The 15,536-nt window shown below is 38.6% G+C and overlaps 1 protein-coding gene across 1 annotated transcript in view; it reads right to left on the reverse strand.

The window, feature by feature from the left end:
• mmp17a (matrix metallopeptidase 17a) overlaps positions 1 to 15,536 on the reverse strand; it is an 85,280-nt gene that overhangs the window by 7,746 nt on the left and 61,998 nt on the right. Inside the window, exons 4-9 of the mRNA XM_062434797.1 lie at positions 14,178 to 14,464; positions 5,765 to 5,941; positions 5,120 to 5,222; positions 3,529 to 3,611; positions 805 to 957; positions 314 to 571 (exon numbers count right to left, since the gene is read on the reverse strand). Coding sequence (XP_062290781.1) covers positions 314 to 571; positions 805 to 957; positions 3,529 to 3,611; positions 5,120 to 5,222; positions 5,765 to 5,941; positions 14,178 to 14,464 — 1,061 coding nt within the window. The remainder of the gene's footprint in view (positions 1 to 313; positions 572 to 804; positions 958 to 3,528; positions 3,612 to 5,119; positions 5,223 to 5,764; positions 5,942 to 14,177; positions 14,465 to 15,536) is intronic.

Consider the following 15,536-nt stretch of genomic DNA (forward strand, 5'->3'; position numbering starts at 1 on the left):
CGGCTCCTAGCTCGGCGGCTAACTCAGCTAACTGGCTAACTGTAGACTGTTGTAGTAGTAGTGTGCGCTGAATGTATTTATACCTCTACTGCAGCAGGGGCGGGTAACGCGGCAGTGATTTTCAGACCCGCCCACTAAATCCTGAACACAGAAATCTTGAAACACAGTTTGTGAAGCCTAGCTCCACAATTAAAATCTAAATGGTTGAATTGCTTTTTACACCTTTTTTAGAAATACATTTATGACCTATTTAATGTGTTTAGAAGAATTCACTTTACACAGTCTTTAATAGTTAGTTGAAGTAACTACTCACCATCAGACCACCTCATGGCATCATCCAGTTGTGTTGGCAACCCCTTCCAAAGTGTACTGTCTTTAGGGTAACCCAGATCCATACGTCTCAGGTGGTCATCGTAGCGCCAGTAGTGACTGTCCTTGAAGAAGTAGGTTTTGTCATTGTGTAGCCAAACAAAGGCTGCATCCACACCATCCAAGGGGAGGCCAAAGTCAGTGATTGGACGTGGATAACCTTCTTCCACGTTATTGTCTTTAAATATCCAGTACTTTAGACCTGAAGAAGGAGGACAAAGAGGAAATAATTGAAAGGAAAAAATAAACTTGTATAGTTTGGAATGTATCCAGTTATAAAAGAAACACATAAACCATATTAATGTCAACTATGTCTGATATGGAGAAGCAAGGCAGCTAATACATACCAAAAGACAGTCAACTAAATCCACATATAAAAATGAAAGGTAGATGCTACAGAATCTTGAAATCGCATTGAGACACTTCACCCTTCACCTTTGAAAAAGACTATTTTGTGGTCCCCAGGCCTCTCATACACAGCATCCACGCTGTCCAGATTGGGTGGAAGGCCCCTCCAGAAGCGATGGATCTCAGCCGGACGCAGAGACACCAAGTGCTTTTCTCTTGTTAGTCGCCAAAAGTACTTTCCTATGAAAAAGAGGAATACGATTGACGTGGAAGTTTTCACAATATATTCTAGGTGTCTATTACAAGAACAACCATGATTACTTCTTTAGTGTGTAAAAAAAGTACTTATAACTGGAACTGGTGCGCTGCAGGGTGTCTGGTAAAAACTCAACAAGACATGTCTGACTTTACAATCCAGGAATGTTCAATTAGATACCAGATCAGTGTGAAGTTGAGTAGGAAGTTATATGTGGTTGATTGGGTTACACAGATAACTTCAAGAACAAGGCAATAAGACGGTAAAAGACAGTAAAGGTGCATTCATTCATTCACCTTTTCAGCTTAGCACAAGTGACAAGCGAGAGGGCCTAATGCACTGATAGGTCAGGTGTTTCAAGCCACAGGCTGTGCACCATCATAGCAAGACGGGAGGGCCCCACAGTAGGCACAATCATTGCTCATTGAGGTTATGGCCTTGAAATTGAAAAGAGCAGTTGAACACAACTCTGTTCTTGCTGTTGAGTTTGGTGCGGTATGTAACTAGTAGGTCTGGACTCTGCTCCGGGTTCCAGTTTGACAACATAACCTGATGTCTCAAGTCTCTTCATCTTGGCTATGTATAGCAGCCCCCTGCGATGAATTGGCTAGCCTTTTTGAAGTGCTCTGCAGCTGTGGAAGTACTGACTCCTTGGGTTCACAGATCTGGGCGTGGTGGCGATCCACACCAGCAGGCTTGTGTAGTGGTTGACTCCTTTGATGTTAACACTGTTAAATGTGCAATATGAAAATAATAGATTGTTTATGATTAAAATGTATCCACAATATGCCTTTGAGATTGTTAGTATTGTGCTACGTAGTATCAATTTAGCTCCATGACAAAGCGCAGTCTGCTAGCAAGAGGGTAATGTGTAATGGCAACACGATGGCAAGTGCCCTTCCATATCTCTGCTGAACTGCTGGTGAAATGTACAGCAGTTTGAATGTCTTACTAGGGAGCTTACCTGATCTACATAATGTTAAACTGTCAGCTGGGCTGCAGGTATACACCACCATTTAGCAGGTTAGCTTGCATGCCAACTGGTAGCAACTTATAACAAGTTAGCGTGATGTCGGCTCAGTTTTTTTATTTGGTGTGTATTCTGCTAATTATCCGAAAAGACACACTAACACATGACATCAAAGGTTTACTTTTCGAGTGTTGAATTAGTTTGGTTGTACTGTTAGTTTGGTTTCCCACAGCAATATCCATTTTAAACAAAGCCAAATAGACTGCCACAACTTTTTTGAACAGCTTTTACGTACATGCTCTATATATTTATGGAATAGTTTGTAATTCTATGTCTTTGTGTCATTCATGGGTGTATGTTTTTATGGTGTTTGTGGATCATGATCCTGCCTGAAAAAAATTGTGATATGATATTTTGCCCACCCTTGGTCTCACTGTCTTAGCCTCTGTTAGGTCTATTGCCTGCTTGTCCTGATGTGACCTTGTACTGGCCTTTGCGTTGCTCCAAAAGACATTCATCTGCCAAAGCCATTCAGCATGACAATTCTTCTGGAGGAGCCCATGTGGAGGCGAAATAGCATTGTGGTGCAATGGACCAATGCTTCAGTTCTTGGGTAGGACCCAGGCCCACCAGGCACACCAAGCCGCACAGGTTCCACCAGGGTGATACGGTGGGGGTAGTGAGCCTGTAGGAGGAAATTGTGTTTTTGCATCAGGTCCCTGTTCTGCTGTCGCAGCTTATCTACTTTATGATGCAGTTGCACCTCCTGACAAGGCGAGGGAAGTCAGTGCTGGCCATGACAGTTGTCCTGTTTCTCATCCGTAACACATGCTGCTGTTGGTGGTGACGATCTCAAGTTGAGGTCGTAATCCTGAAGGTGCACAGGGAGTGCTGTCTGCCTCTTGACTCGCATGTTGAGTTCTGCTTCTGTTTCCTCAGGGGTTGACATCTTGCACTGCAGTAGGCACTAGCATGAAGGACCATGTAAAAACCACTTGCAACTGGTTAAATGGAAACTGGCCTGCTGTAGGGTGTTCTGTAAGAACTTGACGACAGATGTCTGAATTTATGAACCAGGAATGTTTAATGAGACACCATATGAGTGGCAAGTTGACTTGTGGTTTGGAGCACAGATGTAAATGTTTATCAATAAGTCAATACATATGATACATTATTAGGTTTTAAAAAATAATTGTCCATATGACTTTATTAAACAACAAAGTTATCTTACTTTGGAAATGTATAAGTCAGAAATGACTAATGAGCCAAAAAGATCTATTTCAAGTTAAGCAGATAACAGCAAGATAGTCTGAGCCCTATAGGAACATTTCATTTAGACTGAAGATTATGTGATGTGATGTGTGTGTAAGCCTGGGAGTAGAGCCCTGGGAGCCACACATGACTTGGCTTTCTATTGATCGCCCGAGCCACCTGTCCTCCCCATGCCCAGCCACCCTATCCCTTACTCTTTCAATTTATCTCTTCTCCATTCACCTCTTTTTCTCTCTTCTCTCTCACTATCACTCTATCCATCTGTCTGTCCGTCTGTCTCTCTTGTTCACTTTCTCCTTTTAGGCTTGAATACCTTTGAAAAAGAAGGCTTCCCCTCGTATTTGGGCCACTGCATCAAAGTGGCTGGTGCATCTGTCTGGAGCATCTCGCGCCAGCCTGAAAGAGATAGATGAGCCGAGGGGAAAGTTGGAGGAAGGAGGACAGAAGATTTTATAAAAGATCAGGACAATGTAGACAGGAGAAAAAAAATGTTTTCTTCCATCAAAAACCCAAGAAAACAGGACAAAAGTTAGGGTGTAAAAAGTTCTGACATAAAATAATGCATCACTTATTGCAAGGTATATCAACTGAACTAAATTTGGTCCAACCCAGTAAATCCAATTTGCATACCCCAAAAACAACTCTGATAATTGCAGTCACCCACTGAGAGAGTCTGAATGAGTGCACGCAAGTGCATGTGTTCCTTCAATTAAATAGGCCAAACATTAGGTGAAATGCTATCACGCTGCCATGCTGAGGTCCCCCAGTGCATTTATCCCAGGGGCTAATAAGTGATTTAAAGCACTGACGTGGTTGGCCTGTCAATGATGAAGCCATTAGCCCCACAGGGCTGCCACTGTGAGTGGGAGGCCACCAGCCCTCGTATTATCAACAAAGATCTCCATTCAGAGCTCTAGTAACACAGCACTGCTGAATAGTGGTCAGCATTTGTGACCCTTGTCAAGCATAATCCAGTGTTTGCACGCATCATGTCCTGATGGAGGAGGTGAAAAACGAGTAATGACAGCAGTGAAAGGCGAATAGTGGTGAGGAAAAGTGGGTGTTTGGTATATTCATGTTTGTGTGTATTCATGGAGGTTAGCACGCATCGGGTGTTGTTGGCAATGAACAGCTACAGTTTGATTACTCCCTAAGTAAGATGCCCTCTATTGATCCCATTAATTCAAGAGACATCAGAGTAGAGTTAATTCAACAGTCTCTGCTTATATTAGTTAATAATTTACATATCAAAATCTATACTCTTAGAACTATGGCAAGTAAACAAAAATACAAAAGAGTTGTTGTTTAGTGCATAAATGATCAAAGTGGACTGTGCTGGATGGGATTTGATTATTCTATTTTGCCCTGCTCATTGACTATTGCATTATGTCTCTTTAATGCCAAATGATCACATAATGCATGAAATTTGTAGTCAACATGGCCAGAGGATAAAATCTACTGTGCTGGTCTTTAGCAGTAGCACATTGCCATGACACTGACCACATTCATGCTTTTAAGATGAAGAGCCCTTCAACTAGTGCTATGTATACCACCCTTAAGCTAAACTTTCCATTTTAGATCTCCAAGAGGCTCCACGCTGCAGCATTTAGTGAGACTTTAAACTTTGCCTTTCAGTGTTTATCTACAGGGGGCATTTATCTCAGCCTCTGCTCCAACATCTTTACTAAGGTAGTAGACAGTGACAACAAGGGCCTGAGGGAACTTGGAATAGAATAAGCCAGGAGTAGGTTGTGTGTTTTAGAGAGCAAGAAAATCCAAGAAAGAAAAATAGAGGAAGAAGCATTATTGATGAAAGGGTTGAGGTGGATAATTTCATGTGTTTGACAACCAGAAGGGTTGAGTTCTTTGTGCTGTACTAAAAGGACGCTGGATCATCTACTTACAGGACAGTGGATCTGTTTTCAGGAAGGTCCAGCAGGACAGGAGGTTCAGCCGTCTGTGAGGGGTTGCCTGGTCGAATGGTGTGAGACACTGAGTCTCTGACACCTGGACAGCATATATGTTTAAGTCACAGTGAATCAAATGAACATATTAAAGTTCTGAATCAATTGGTTGATGTGATTGATGATTCCCTCTCAACTACGAAGGTTTTCTGCTTTTGTTTTATATAGTTTATTATATAATGGTCAACTGGATACTTAATACAATTGTTTGCCATTCTATAAACTTTTATTTAATTAATAGAAAAAATAATTGATTGTTAACTCATTTTAGAATTGTTACCTCAATTTCTCTTTTTTCCTTTTTTAACCTCCTTGGCAAACCTGCTGTCTAAGTGTCCTGTCCTTCACTATTCTTCCCTGCACTTCATCTTCGCCTTCATGATCATTATTCTCCCCCCATGCACTGCTAATCTTTATATCAGCAAATGGTGTGATAAGGTCATATGCCATAAAGAGGTCCAATTAACTCTATCCATGTTTTCATTAATCAATAACCTTGCTCTACAGAGCTCATCAATTGCTTTCTCCTTCTCTGTTCCACATAAACACAGCCACACAAAAAGCAGGGGGTGGTTGTTTCCTCACCGTAAAGCTGCCAGACGCGAACCTTGTCTTCATAGGGTAAGTCGTATTTCAGAGGGTCTCCTACAGGACCCTGGTAGTATGGTCTCATGATGGACTCCATGGCTGAGGTATGGCCCAGGCCGATAGCGTGACCAAACTCATGAACTGCAACCGCAAACAGGTCCATCCCATGAGAGTCTGAAGAAGACAGAAGGAGAAATAATTTATTATTATGCTTTTTAACATGTTTTTATTCATATTCTATTGACTAGTAATTGTGTGCCCTTAATTAGAATTTATTGTATTTTCTTTATTGTATCACGGGTTTCTGTTTTGTATTTGTTTTCCTGTTCATCTATGAGTAAATGTAAATGGGACAGCTAGTAATAATCTTTATTAAAATAAACATTAATCAAAATATGTTGTGTTATGTATTTTGTGACAATGCTCATTTGAACTTGGACTTGAAACTGGAGTGAAACAGGACGGCACATACCCTGCAAAAAAACTGCAAAATTTGCACAGTTATTTAGAAGAGCAGTCAATCCAATCAAACAAGCAGCTACAGAATGCTGCACAAAGCATATATATCTTCTCTACAGTCGTTGCTGTCCAGCATCGGAGTAAATTACTTGACAGGGAAATTGCACATTTAAAATCTCTTCCCTGCTCTCAACATTTTGAAGCAAACCTGCATCCTATAATGGCGGTAAGAGAAAACAGACACAATGGACAGAGATGCAAGAGATGCAGATACTTTTAAAGGAGCCATAATTAGACATAATAATAAAGCATTATTATCCTTTATAAATCATGAATTATGTTTAGATTTACTTCTACAATCTCTGCGTCAGTTTTCACAGAGATCATCTTGCTGCTTAAAGTGTGTCACTTTTGTAAAATCAACACAACCCATGTTTACATGTTTAACCCTTTTATGAGTGAACTCTATAGGTTGTCAGTTAAGAGGCGTGACAAGCAGCTCTGGTGGCTGTGAGTGCTGTTAGGCGTGTGGTGTAGTGAGATAACTATGGTAATACTGCCTGAGCCCCTGGGCTGCCAATCAAAACCTGAGTGCGGAAAGACACCTAAAGAGGCTGCAGGCTATTAAAGCACATTTCCCTCGATGTTCAACTAAAAAGAAAAGGCAAAGCCTCCAAAAACTCCTTGTCTGGCTCTGCTAAGCAAGACAAAACCAGGGGTTTAGAGATTTAGATTTGCAAAAATGTGAGTGCCAGCGCGTCGAGCCAAGCTAGCTTAGAGTTCCTTGGTGGCTCGAATAGACCCATTCTGTGAACCTTATATTGGTCTCGACTTGGGAACAACTCAGTGTTGCACTCTGTCAAAAGACAAAGGACAATTGGAGACATGCAATTGTGCTTACACCACCTGGGATACTCAGAAACCAAATGCCAACTCTAATCTACAACAGCACACGGTGCAGAGGGAAAGGTGGATAAAAGGAGGGATCGAGGAGGAGAGAACAGGGATTCAGAACAAAGTAGGTACCATGTCATCGTATTTACAGTACATCTGAGGTTGACAGAAAATACCTTATACCTGCGGACAAAGTCAGAGTGGAGAGATTTGGATGGATGAACAAGAGTCATTGAGAAAGAAACCCACGGAAGAGAGAAATGGAGCAGAGAAGAGAGAGAGGAAGGAAGAAAGAAAGGTTTTGAGTAAACAGTGACAAGCAGAATGCTATTACTGCATCATAGAGGGCAGGATCAGTAACATACGCCAAACTAATGGAACTGTTTTCGGGGTATCGAAAGATACTATATTAAAAAAACCTCATTACTCTGAAGCAAAATAAATACAATATATTAAGGGGTGCTTCTACCTTAGATGCAGCATTACGTATCCAGAATGCTACAAAAGATAGCCTGCAGCGCTTGGTTAAAAGTTTAATAAGGTTGGTGCATCATATATTGGATAGAAAGAAGCAGGAGCCCAACTAGCCGAGGGCTATCCTTTTTATTTGATGTGAATCATTGTAACATTGTCACCTTGCAATACCTTGTGCCAATGACTCTAGCATCTGTATTTGTATCAGGATATTTGAGGTGTAACATTGTTTTTTATGATGTCTAAAGGAGGCAAAATCATGTTAAAAGCGCTAGGATGAAACAACACATTTACTTCTTTTGTTCGTGAGCATGTGGGTGAAATTAGAAGATGAAAAGCAAACACAGAAGATGATGACACAGCAATTCCAGCAGCCCCCGTTCAGTTGAAATCAAAGGTCTGGAAATATGTTGGATTTCATAATTTAAGAGATGAAGCAAAGCCTAATATGAGTAAAGCTGTTTGCAAACACAATCATGGAGAAGTCAAGTATTGTGCACTTCCCATTTCGCAATGATATGAGGTGGCAGCTCAAACAGGAGCTCAGGCAGTCAATATAATGAATTCAATCTAAGAAAACACTAATTCTTTAGTGTAGTGGGAATGAACAAGAATAAACATTGAGGAGCCTCAATTTTTATGGAAATTCATGTAGAACAATTGCTGTATGAGTTGATCTTTTTTCTTGCGAGACTGAAATAATTTAATGAGGTCCCTAAAAATACACTATGGCCATATCTGCAGCCACAGCTGACCCACATATCTGGTTTCTTCATTTTTAAACTCAGAGTGAAGGTGCCATTACTCATATATACTACATTATTGGAAAGTACAGTGAAGCCATGATTTTATTCCATGCTCCTGTGCAGCTCAGAGTCTAACCCCTACTCACTAAAACTCAAATGGGAAGGCTGATCACGATATTAATGTTCCTGTGGAAAGAAAGTCTTGAATCCTTAGGAATATATGAAAAGGGTGTCTAGAGAAATGAAAATAAGGCTTGTGTACTTTGAAATATTTATCAGAGTTTATTGAGCTCTATTTAGGCTCCAAGAAGTGAAACTTCATCAGATGAGCTCACATCATATGCACAAGTGGAGTGGTACCTCAAATGTGGAAATCAAAGATTTTTGACCTTATGTACTCAGTGGGACATTTGTCAGTGCTCTCTGGTGGATAAACAATTTAAGGGCAACACTTCTCATGAATAAAATGTCTTTGGCCTTTCTGCTCTGCAATTTCTTAGGTCTTTTCCAGAGGCATATATGCTGATACCAATACCTTAAACTAAATAAACTAAATTAGCTGCTAATATCGCCCAACTAATTGTACTCCAATAGATGTTATTTAAAGTTATTAAATGTAATTTTTCCTTTTGTGTAGCTAGTTTGAATGTATTTAGAGACAACTCCCCTCTGTGATTTTTAGGTACAGTGGATACAAAAAGCTATTGTGCCATGTCAAAAATTAATTGAGAGGAATGGAAATCTGCATCGGCTCCTTTTGTGAATATATAGCGAGTTAAATTAGGCAGCTTTAAAAAAAATGATCCTTTGAGCTACTAGACAGACTAGATGGCTGCTGTTCAAATCAGGAGATGTGGGACTGTCACATCAGTGGTCCAAATTTAATCAAGACATTTTCAGTGAGCAAGAAAGAACATTTAAGCGCAGCTGGCTCAGCGCCATCAGTGGTAATGGAGGAAAAAGAAAGGATGCAATGTGTTGCTTTTCCTGACAAACAGAACACCTGCTTGTAACGTTAAGTATATTCTGATTCAGAGCAAAGCTACAGCCAACACATAAAAGGAAGGCACAATGCTAATGAAAAATGTTGCTTTTGTTTCTAGCATTGTTTAGAATTGAATATTAATTGTGTTTCATATTAAAACAAAATAAAAATGACTAAAATACCCAAAACTGAAAAATTCCAGATATATAACAAGTTAAACTGTCTCTTTAAAGCTACTATAATCAATATTTTGATATTAACAATGGGCCCCATGACTGTTTCTATTTTAAAGGGATTGCTCGTAGTGACGAACCAACAGAAATGTATCACCCAATCTGCAGTTCATCTTAGCTCTAAAGGGCTGATTGTTTTGGATGTTCTGTCTGCAACTTTACTGTTTTGGTTCCCTCTCACTGAGAGTAACGATACTCATGATTATCATTTTCAGTTGCAGCAGGCAGCTGCTTACAGCAAACAATCTCTAAAAATCCACTGTACACTACCTGATCAGCGTAAAAAGTCAAGCATATAAAAGTTAGTGACTAGTGAACACAACTCCAGATGAATGCAAATGATAATTAATGTCTCTACTGGATGTGTAAATAAGAATCTGTTACATCAACTTTATAAGATATATGAATATGTAGAATGTATAGAATTGTGCTTACATTTTATTTCTGTGCTGCCCCTAAATGGCCAAAAAGTCAGTTAATGCAGGTTTAAATGAACGATATGTAATATATTTACTGGATGAACTCATAAAATGACCATGATATGTTATAAAAGATTAAAAAAAAAAACATGCTAAGTTGAAATATTGGCTTCTCCGACTACAATACTACAGTAAGCATGTTCTTCTTGAAATTTCCATTCTGGTGTAAGTGACTGTTTTTTATTATGGATTCCGCCCACAGCGCATTCAACCTGATCATGATGCTGGCACCAAAACATAATGGAATATTGAGGTTGTCATCATTTCACGTATTTCTGTGAGATCAGGTTGACGCCCATTTCGACACCCCAGGTTGCCAGATATGAAACACTGGCACACAAACAGCAAGCAAACAAACTGGATCAACTGAGGCAGATTCCACCTGACCTAAAAAACCCTGAGCTTTGAGTCTGGGGGGGAGGAGATGAGGAGACAGAACTCTCTCCAATATTTTGAATTTAGATTTCAGTATCCATTGTATTTTTGCTGTCAGTGTTACATATTTCTCTTTTAAGAAAAAAAAATGCAAAATAGAATTATATTATGACAGTGCCAAAGGCTGCAACTAAACTGAATATAACTAAAACTAAGAGGCAGAATTTCAGGTCCTGTGTTCAGAATGTTTTTTATTACTTTTACTAAGAGAAGTGCATTCTTAGTACTGTGCAATCACCTAAATGTCAGTCTGAAACATTTGAATATCACATTGCTTTAGAGATACATAGTTAATTGGGTAGCTATTATCCTTATCCTCCTTATCCTATTAGTGCATTTGAAAGAAAGGGAATATTTTAAATTCTATAATTAGCAAGTATATTGGCTTTGAGGTAAGTCCCAAATTGCTAAAGGCATTTTAGTAGACAGTCTCAAAATTCAAAGGTATTTTGCCTGTGCAAAGACAGAGGTAGAACTTTTAGGGACAAGATAAATATCTTTCTATAGCATAGAAATAATGTTGTCTCTAGTATACTGTTTATAACTAAAATCACACAAACCTTAATTCTGTGATAAAAGAATGATGCAAGGCAGCAGTAAACAGCACCAGATTGTTTTTACTGGCATTGATTGGCCAGGCTTTAGTGCTTTCACAGTCATGGGAAGAAGCAAGAAAAAGATGCCTGATTTACAAACAGAAAAGTCTCGTGTTGTGCTGGGGGTGAACAAAATAACCTTGAAAGCAAGAACACCTAGGTGAGATGATTCATAGCAAGTACAATTTATCTTTCCACACAATCTCACAGTGAAGGCTATGTCAACATCACAAACAACTAATTTATGGTTGGAAACAATTCTTTGACATTTTTGTTTAATTTCTGAGTTTAAGAGAGGAACAGATTGGGGTCGAGACAAGATCAAATCTCTGTCCCCTTCGTTCCTCACTGCCCTGTTCCCATTAACCAAGCTTTTGTCTATGCAGATGATGCTGTAAACTACTATAGTATCCATTGCCAGTCCGGCCCTCTTTAAACTGCCATTTTCAGCCAAGCCACCACAATACTTTTAAATAATATCTTTCATGATTTATAACTGATAAAGAGGAGTCTTTAAGAGTGATTTGACTTGATGTAAGTGCAGCTTTTGTTGAAGGTGATGACAACACATTGCCTGAAACACTGACTCAGGCTCACTGACACACTTTTAACTGAAATCTCTTTTGTGTTAGGAAGAAAAAGTTCTTAATCCTTCAGCTTTTAGAGTACATGTTTGAAAGAAATTCATTCAGTTTAAAATTGCATGATAGTTATTTTACTCTCATTTAAAGGGGTACAAATTTACTTTATTCATTTATTTATCAGGGACAACATGTTCCCTCCACCTCAAAAAGTAAGATCTAGGTAATATATCTTATTTGTTTACTTTCACAGCAGAGTCTCATCTGTTATATACTGACTAATTATTATTCACATTATACAATGCAAACAAAGCTGAGAACATTACAGACCTACTATTGATAGATAATCTGCATCAGAGTCAAGGCAGATACTCAATACTTTGAACTCCTAGTTTCTTTATGACAAAAAGTGTTGTAAGCTTCATATATTTGTTGCCATAGCAACAGAGACTCCCTCATCAGTTGCATATAGGCGATTTAACACAGACATAGGTCTAATGCATCTACCTTTTTTCTCTTGGGGTTAAATAACTACTGCTGCTAATTGATTTCTGAATTTAAGAAAGGAACAGATTTTGGTCATAAAAGACAAAATCACACCTTTGTCCCTTTCCTTCCTCATTGCCCTATTCCCTAAATCCAAAGCTTTGTCCATGCAGATGATGCTGTCAACTACTACAGCATCCTCTGCCTGCCCTGGCCTGCTGCAAAGTCTAATTGGAGCACATTGAGCTGCTGTCCTATAACATATGGTTCACAGCTTTAACAGGGAAAAAGCAAAAGATGGAGATGAACACAAGTCCTGGATTCATAATGGACTAACCAGATGGGACAGTCAACCTCATTTACATCTACACAACAAGCTGAGCAGGATGGCATAGTGAGCCTGTGAGCCTGACTAGGTGCCATGCATATGTGTCTTAATCTGTCTAAAATCAAGTGATTATTACAGTATTAGCACATGACCACAATATTTACTGATATGGTGACCACATAAATAAGTATGTTATCTGACCCACTACATAGTAACATATCACTAGAGGTGGAAGAAATATTATTTATGTACGTATGCATAACTTATTCCACAAGTAAGAATACATGCATTTAAACATTAACTTAATTAAAGTAAAGTTAAAAGTATTACCAGCAACATTTACTTGTGAAGTAAAGGTATTGTTATACAGAATGTATTATATTAAGTATGACATTATATTATATCATTATTATTATTAACATATTAATGACTGGCATTTTACCATTGTATCTGCTTGAAGTCGCAACCGTTTTAATTATTACAGATGATGTTGGGTAGTTAAATTTGAAAATGCATCATATTTAAGTAATTAATAGTAGTAGAGTAAAATTACAATATTTCCTTTTAAAATGTAGCAGAATTTAAGTATTAAGGGATTATTACTTCTACATATTTTTACCTCATTACTTGAACATTTGGCCACATTTATTATGAAAATCTGACATTGTAACATTCTATATGACAGAAAATAAGGAAAAGCATTACAGGTCCCCTTGAAGTAAATGAACTTTCCACCACAGTCCCTCACTACAAAGACAGACTGGTATTTCTGCACAAAACAGTGTTCATAGCCCTGGAAATCTCATCACTGTGTCATTGTGAGCAAATCACTCTTTTATCGATTGTCACTGGGGCAGCTGTCAGTTGACATCACAGATCCTAGTGCTGATATGGGGTATTGTAGAGATTGATATGGGGTATCCTTTTAGCTTGAAGAAAATATTTTGCTGCTGTAATCATTCTAAACACAGTGCTTCTCTCTTTTTTTCCTTTCTCAATCATTCATCTATTCACAACTCTAAAAGACTCAGTTATTGAGAAAACTTTGTGGCTTCATTTAACAATCAAATGAGATCAATAAGTCAACAGTAAACATAAAATGACTTTTAGTATTTCAAAAATAACTAATTACATTTCATTGGTGTATAACAGTGGATTGTGTGTTTATGACAATTGGAGGAAATGAAAGGATGCTTTTTATATCTCTTAATAAGCTGGTGATAACAATCACCACTGCTTTAGTATCTTCTACGGAGTCCTGTATCTGAGCCCATTGTATATTATATTCGTACTTCTAACAAATTAAATATTAATTATAGAATCTGGAACGTGAACAAAGAATAGAAGCACAGCTTGGATCCAGAATACAATCAGTGTTCCAGTTTTGGATATACACGCTTTGACAAGCATGCAAGTTCAGGACAGTTATATGCCTCTTTTTCATTTTCTTTATGTTTTCTTGTCACAGATTGTTTCAGTCTACATTTTATAGTACTCTGGGAGTCCCCAAGAAATGCATTGGTGAAAAGTTTCCTAGAACATCAATCCCTCTCCATGCTCCCTCATCATCCTTCCATCTTCTACTCTTCATTTGATTTAGACACACTATCTTTCAGTAGTTAATGTAGGACACCTATGAAAAATACATTCATATTCAAGTGCATGTGTACACAAACCACCAATGTACAGCACTAACACAAGAAAGGTTCCCCACCTGGCGACCTGAAGGTCCAGGCCTCATCATCATCAAAGTGTGTATCCCCAGCTGTGAACCTCTCGCCGGGGAAAAATGCATGTGCCACAGTGCCCCCTGGTCCATCAAAGGGATATCCATCATTGTGGTCAGCCTTAGTGAAGTCGATCTGAATGTCTGCGTCACTTCCTGCCACCTCATGGAAATTAAGTGGTGCAATGTCACTCCAGACCTTCAAGGCGTAGTACATCAGGGCTCGAACAGTGTCCCTGCCCAGTAAGGCTGAATCCTTCGGAAATGTTCTCACTCTGAGAGAAAAGAAAGGTAGGAAGAGAATATATAGAAGAAACAAAGAAAAGTAGTAGTGAATATTCTCAGATGCGTTGTGTTTTTCTCAGCAGAAAGGCTACCTTTGTCATCTTTTGCCCTTATTATCTTAGAGTGTTTTGACGTGATTGTAAAAAATAAAGGATTTGAGTTAAAAGTTATTTTTGGCGCAACGGGCACAAAATACAAAATTGTGTATGTGTGTGTCTATGTATTTGTATGCCTGTGTGGTCAAATTATGGAAAATCCTATCAGTAGGCTGTACACATTTTTTATCCTCCTGGAGACTTTACCCATACTGCAGAAAACAGGCAGTAAAAAGGTGAAAAAGTGAAAAGTCTTGTTAAAAATGAACCCCCCAGTCAATGAGTAGGAAAATAAGATGTACCAAATCATTTCACCGTATTTGTAACCTCTCTCTTTTTCTTCAGATTGTATGCAAATGAAGAGGGCAGTGTGCCATGTCTACAGGGTTTGCTTCACTTATACTGTACATCAGGTCACAGTTTCAACATAGTACCAAATATATGCATCACAATTTAAGACCTGTGAGGAGAGATGATTATATTGCATTTTCTCTAGCATTTTTTAGTTCATTTTTTTAGTGAATTTTAGACCTGCACTGTCTTCTTTTTCTTGTGAAGACGAGCTGACATTGTTCAAACTTTACCGGGAAAAATAAAATGTAATAAATGAATAAAAGCAATCAGAATCCTACCACTTGATCTTTGAACTGCCATTATTAGCCAAGCCACCAAAATACATTCAAAAAATATCTTTCATGAATTATAACTGATAAAGGTGACTCTTTAAGATTTTTCTTGATGTACGTGCAGCATTTGATGTAGGTGATTACAGTCTAGAGCACTGACTCAGGCTCACTGATGCAGCTTTTAATTGAAGAAAAATTGCACCTTCCAAGTTGAACTTTTTCTTTGGTGCTTGGGAAGAAAAGTTTCAGTTTCCTTCAGTTCTTAGAGTATGTGTTTCAAAGAAATTCTTTCAGCTGAAAATGAAAATCACTTGAACACCTACAGCTATTTTGCTCTTTGC

The sequence above is a fragment of the Scomber scombrus genome, chromosome 15, assembly GCF_963691925.1.
Source record: "Scomber scombrus chromosome 15, fScoSco1.1, whole genome shotgun sequence".
NCBI lineage: Eukaryota > Metazoa > Chordata > Actinopteri > Scombriformes > Scombridae > Scomber > Scomber scombrus.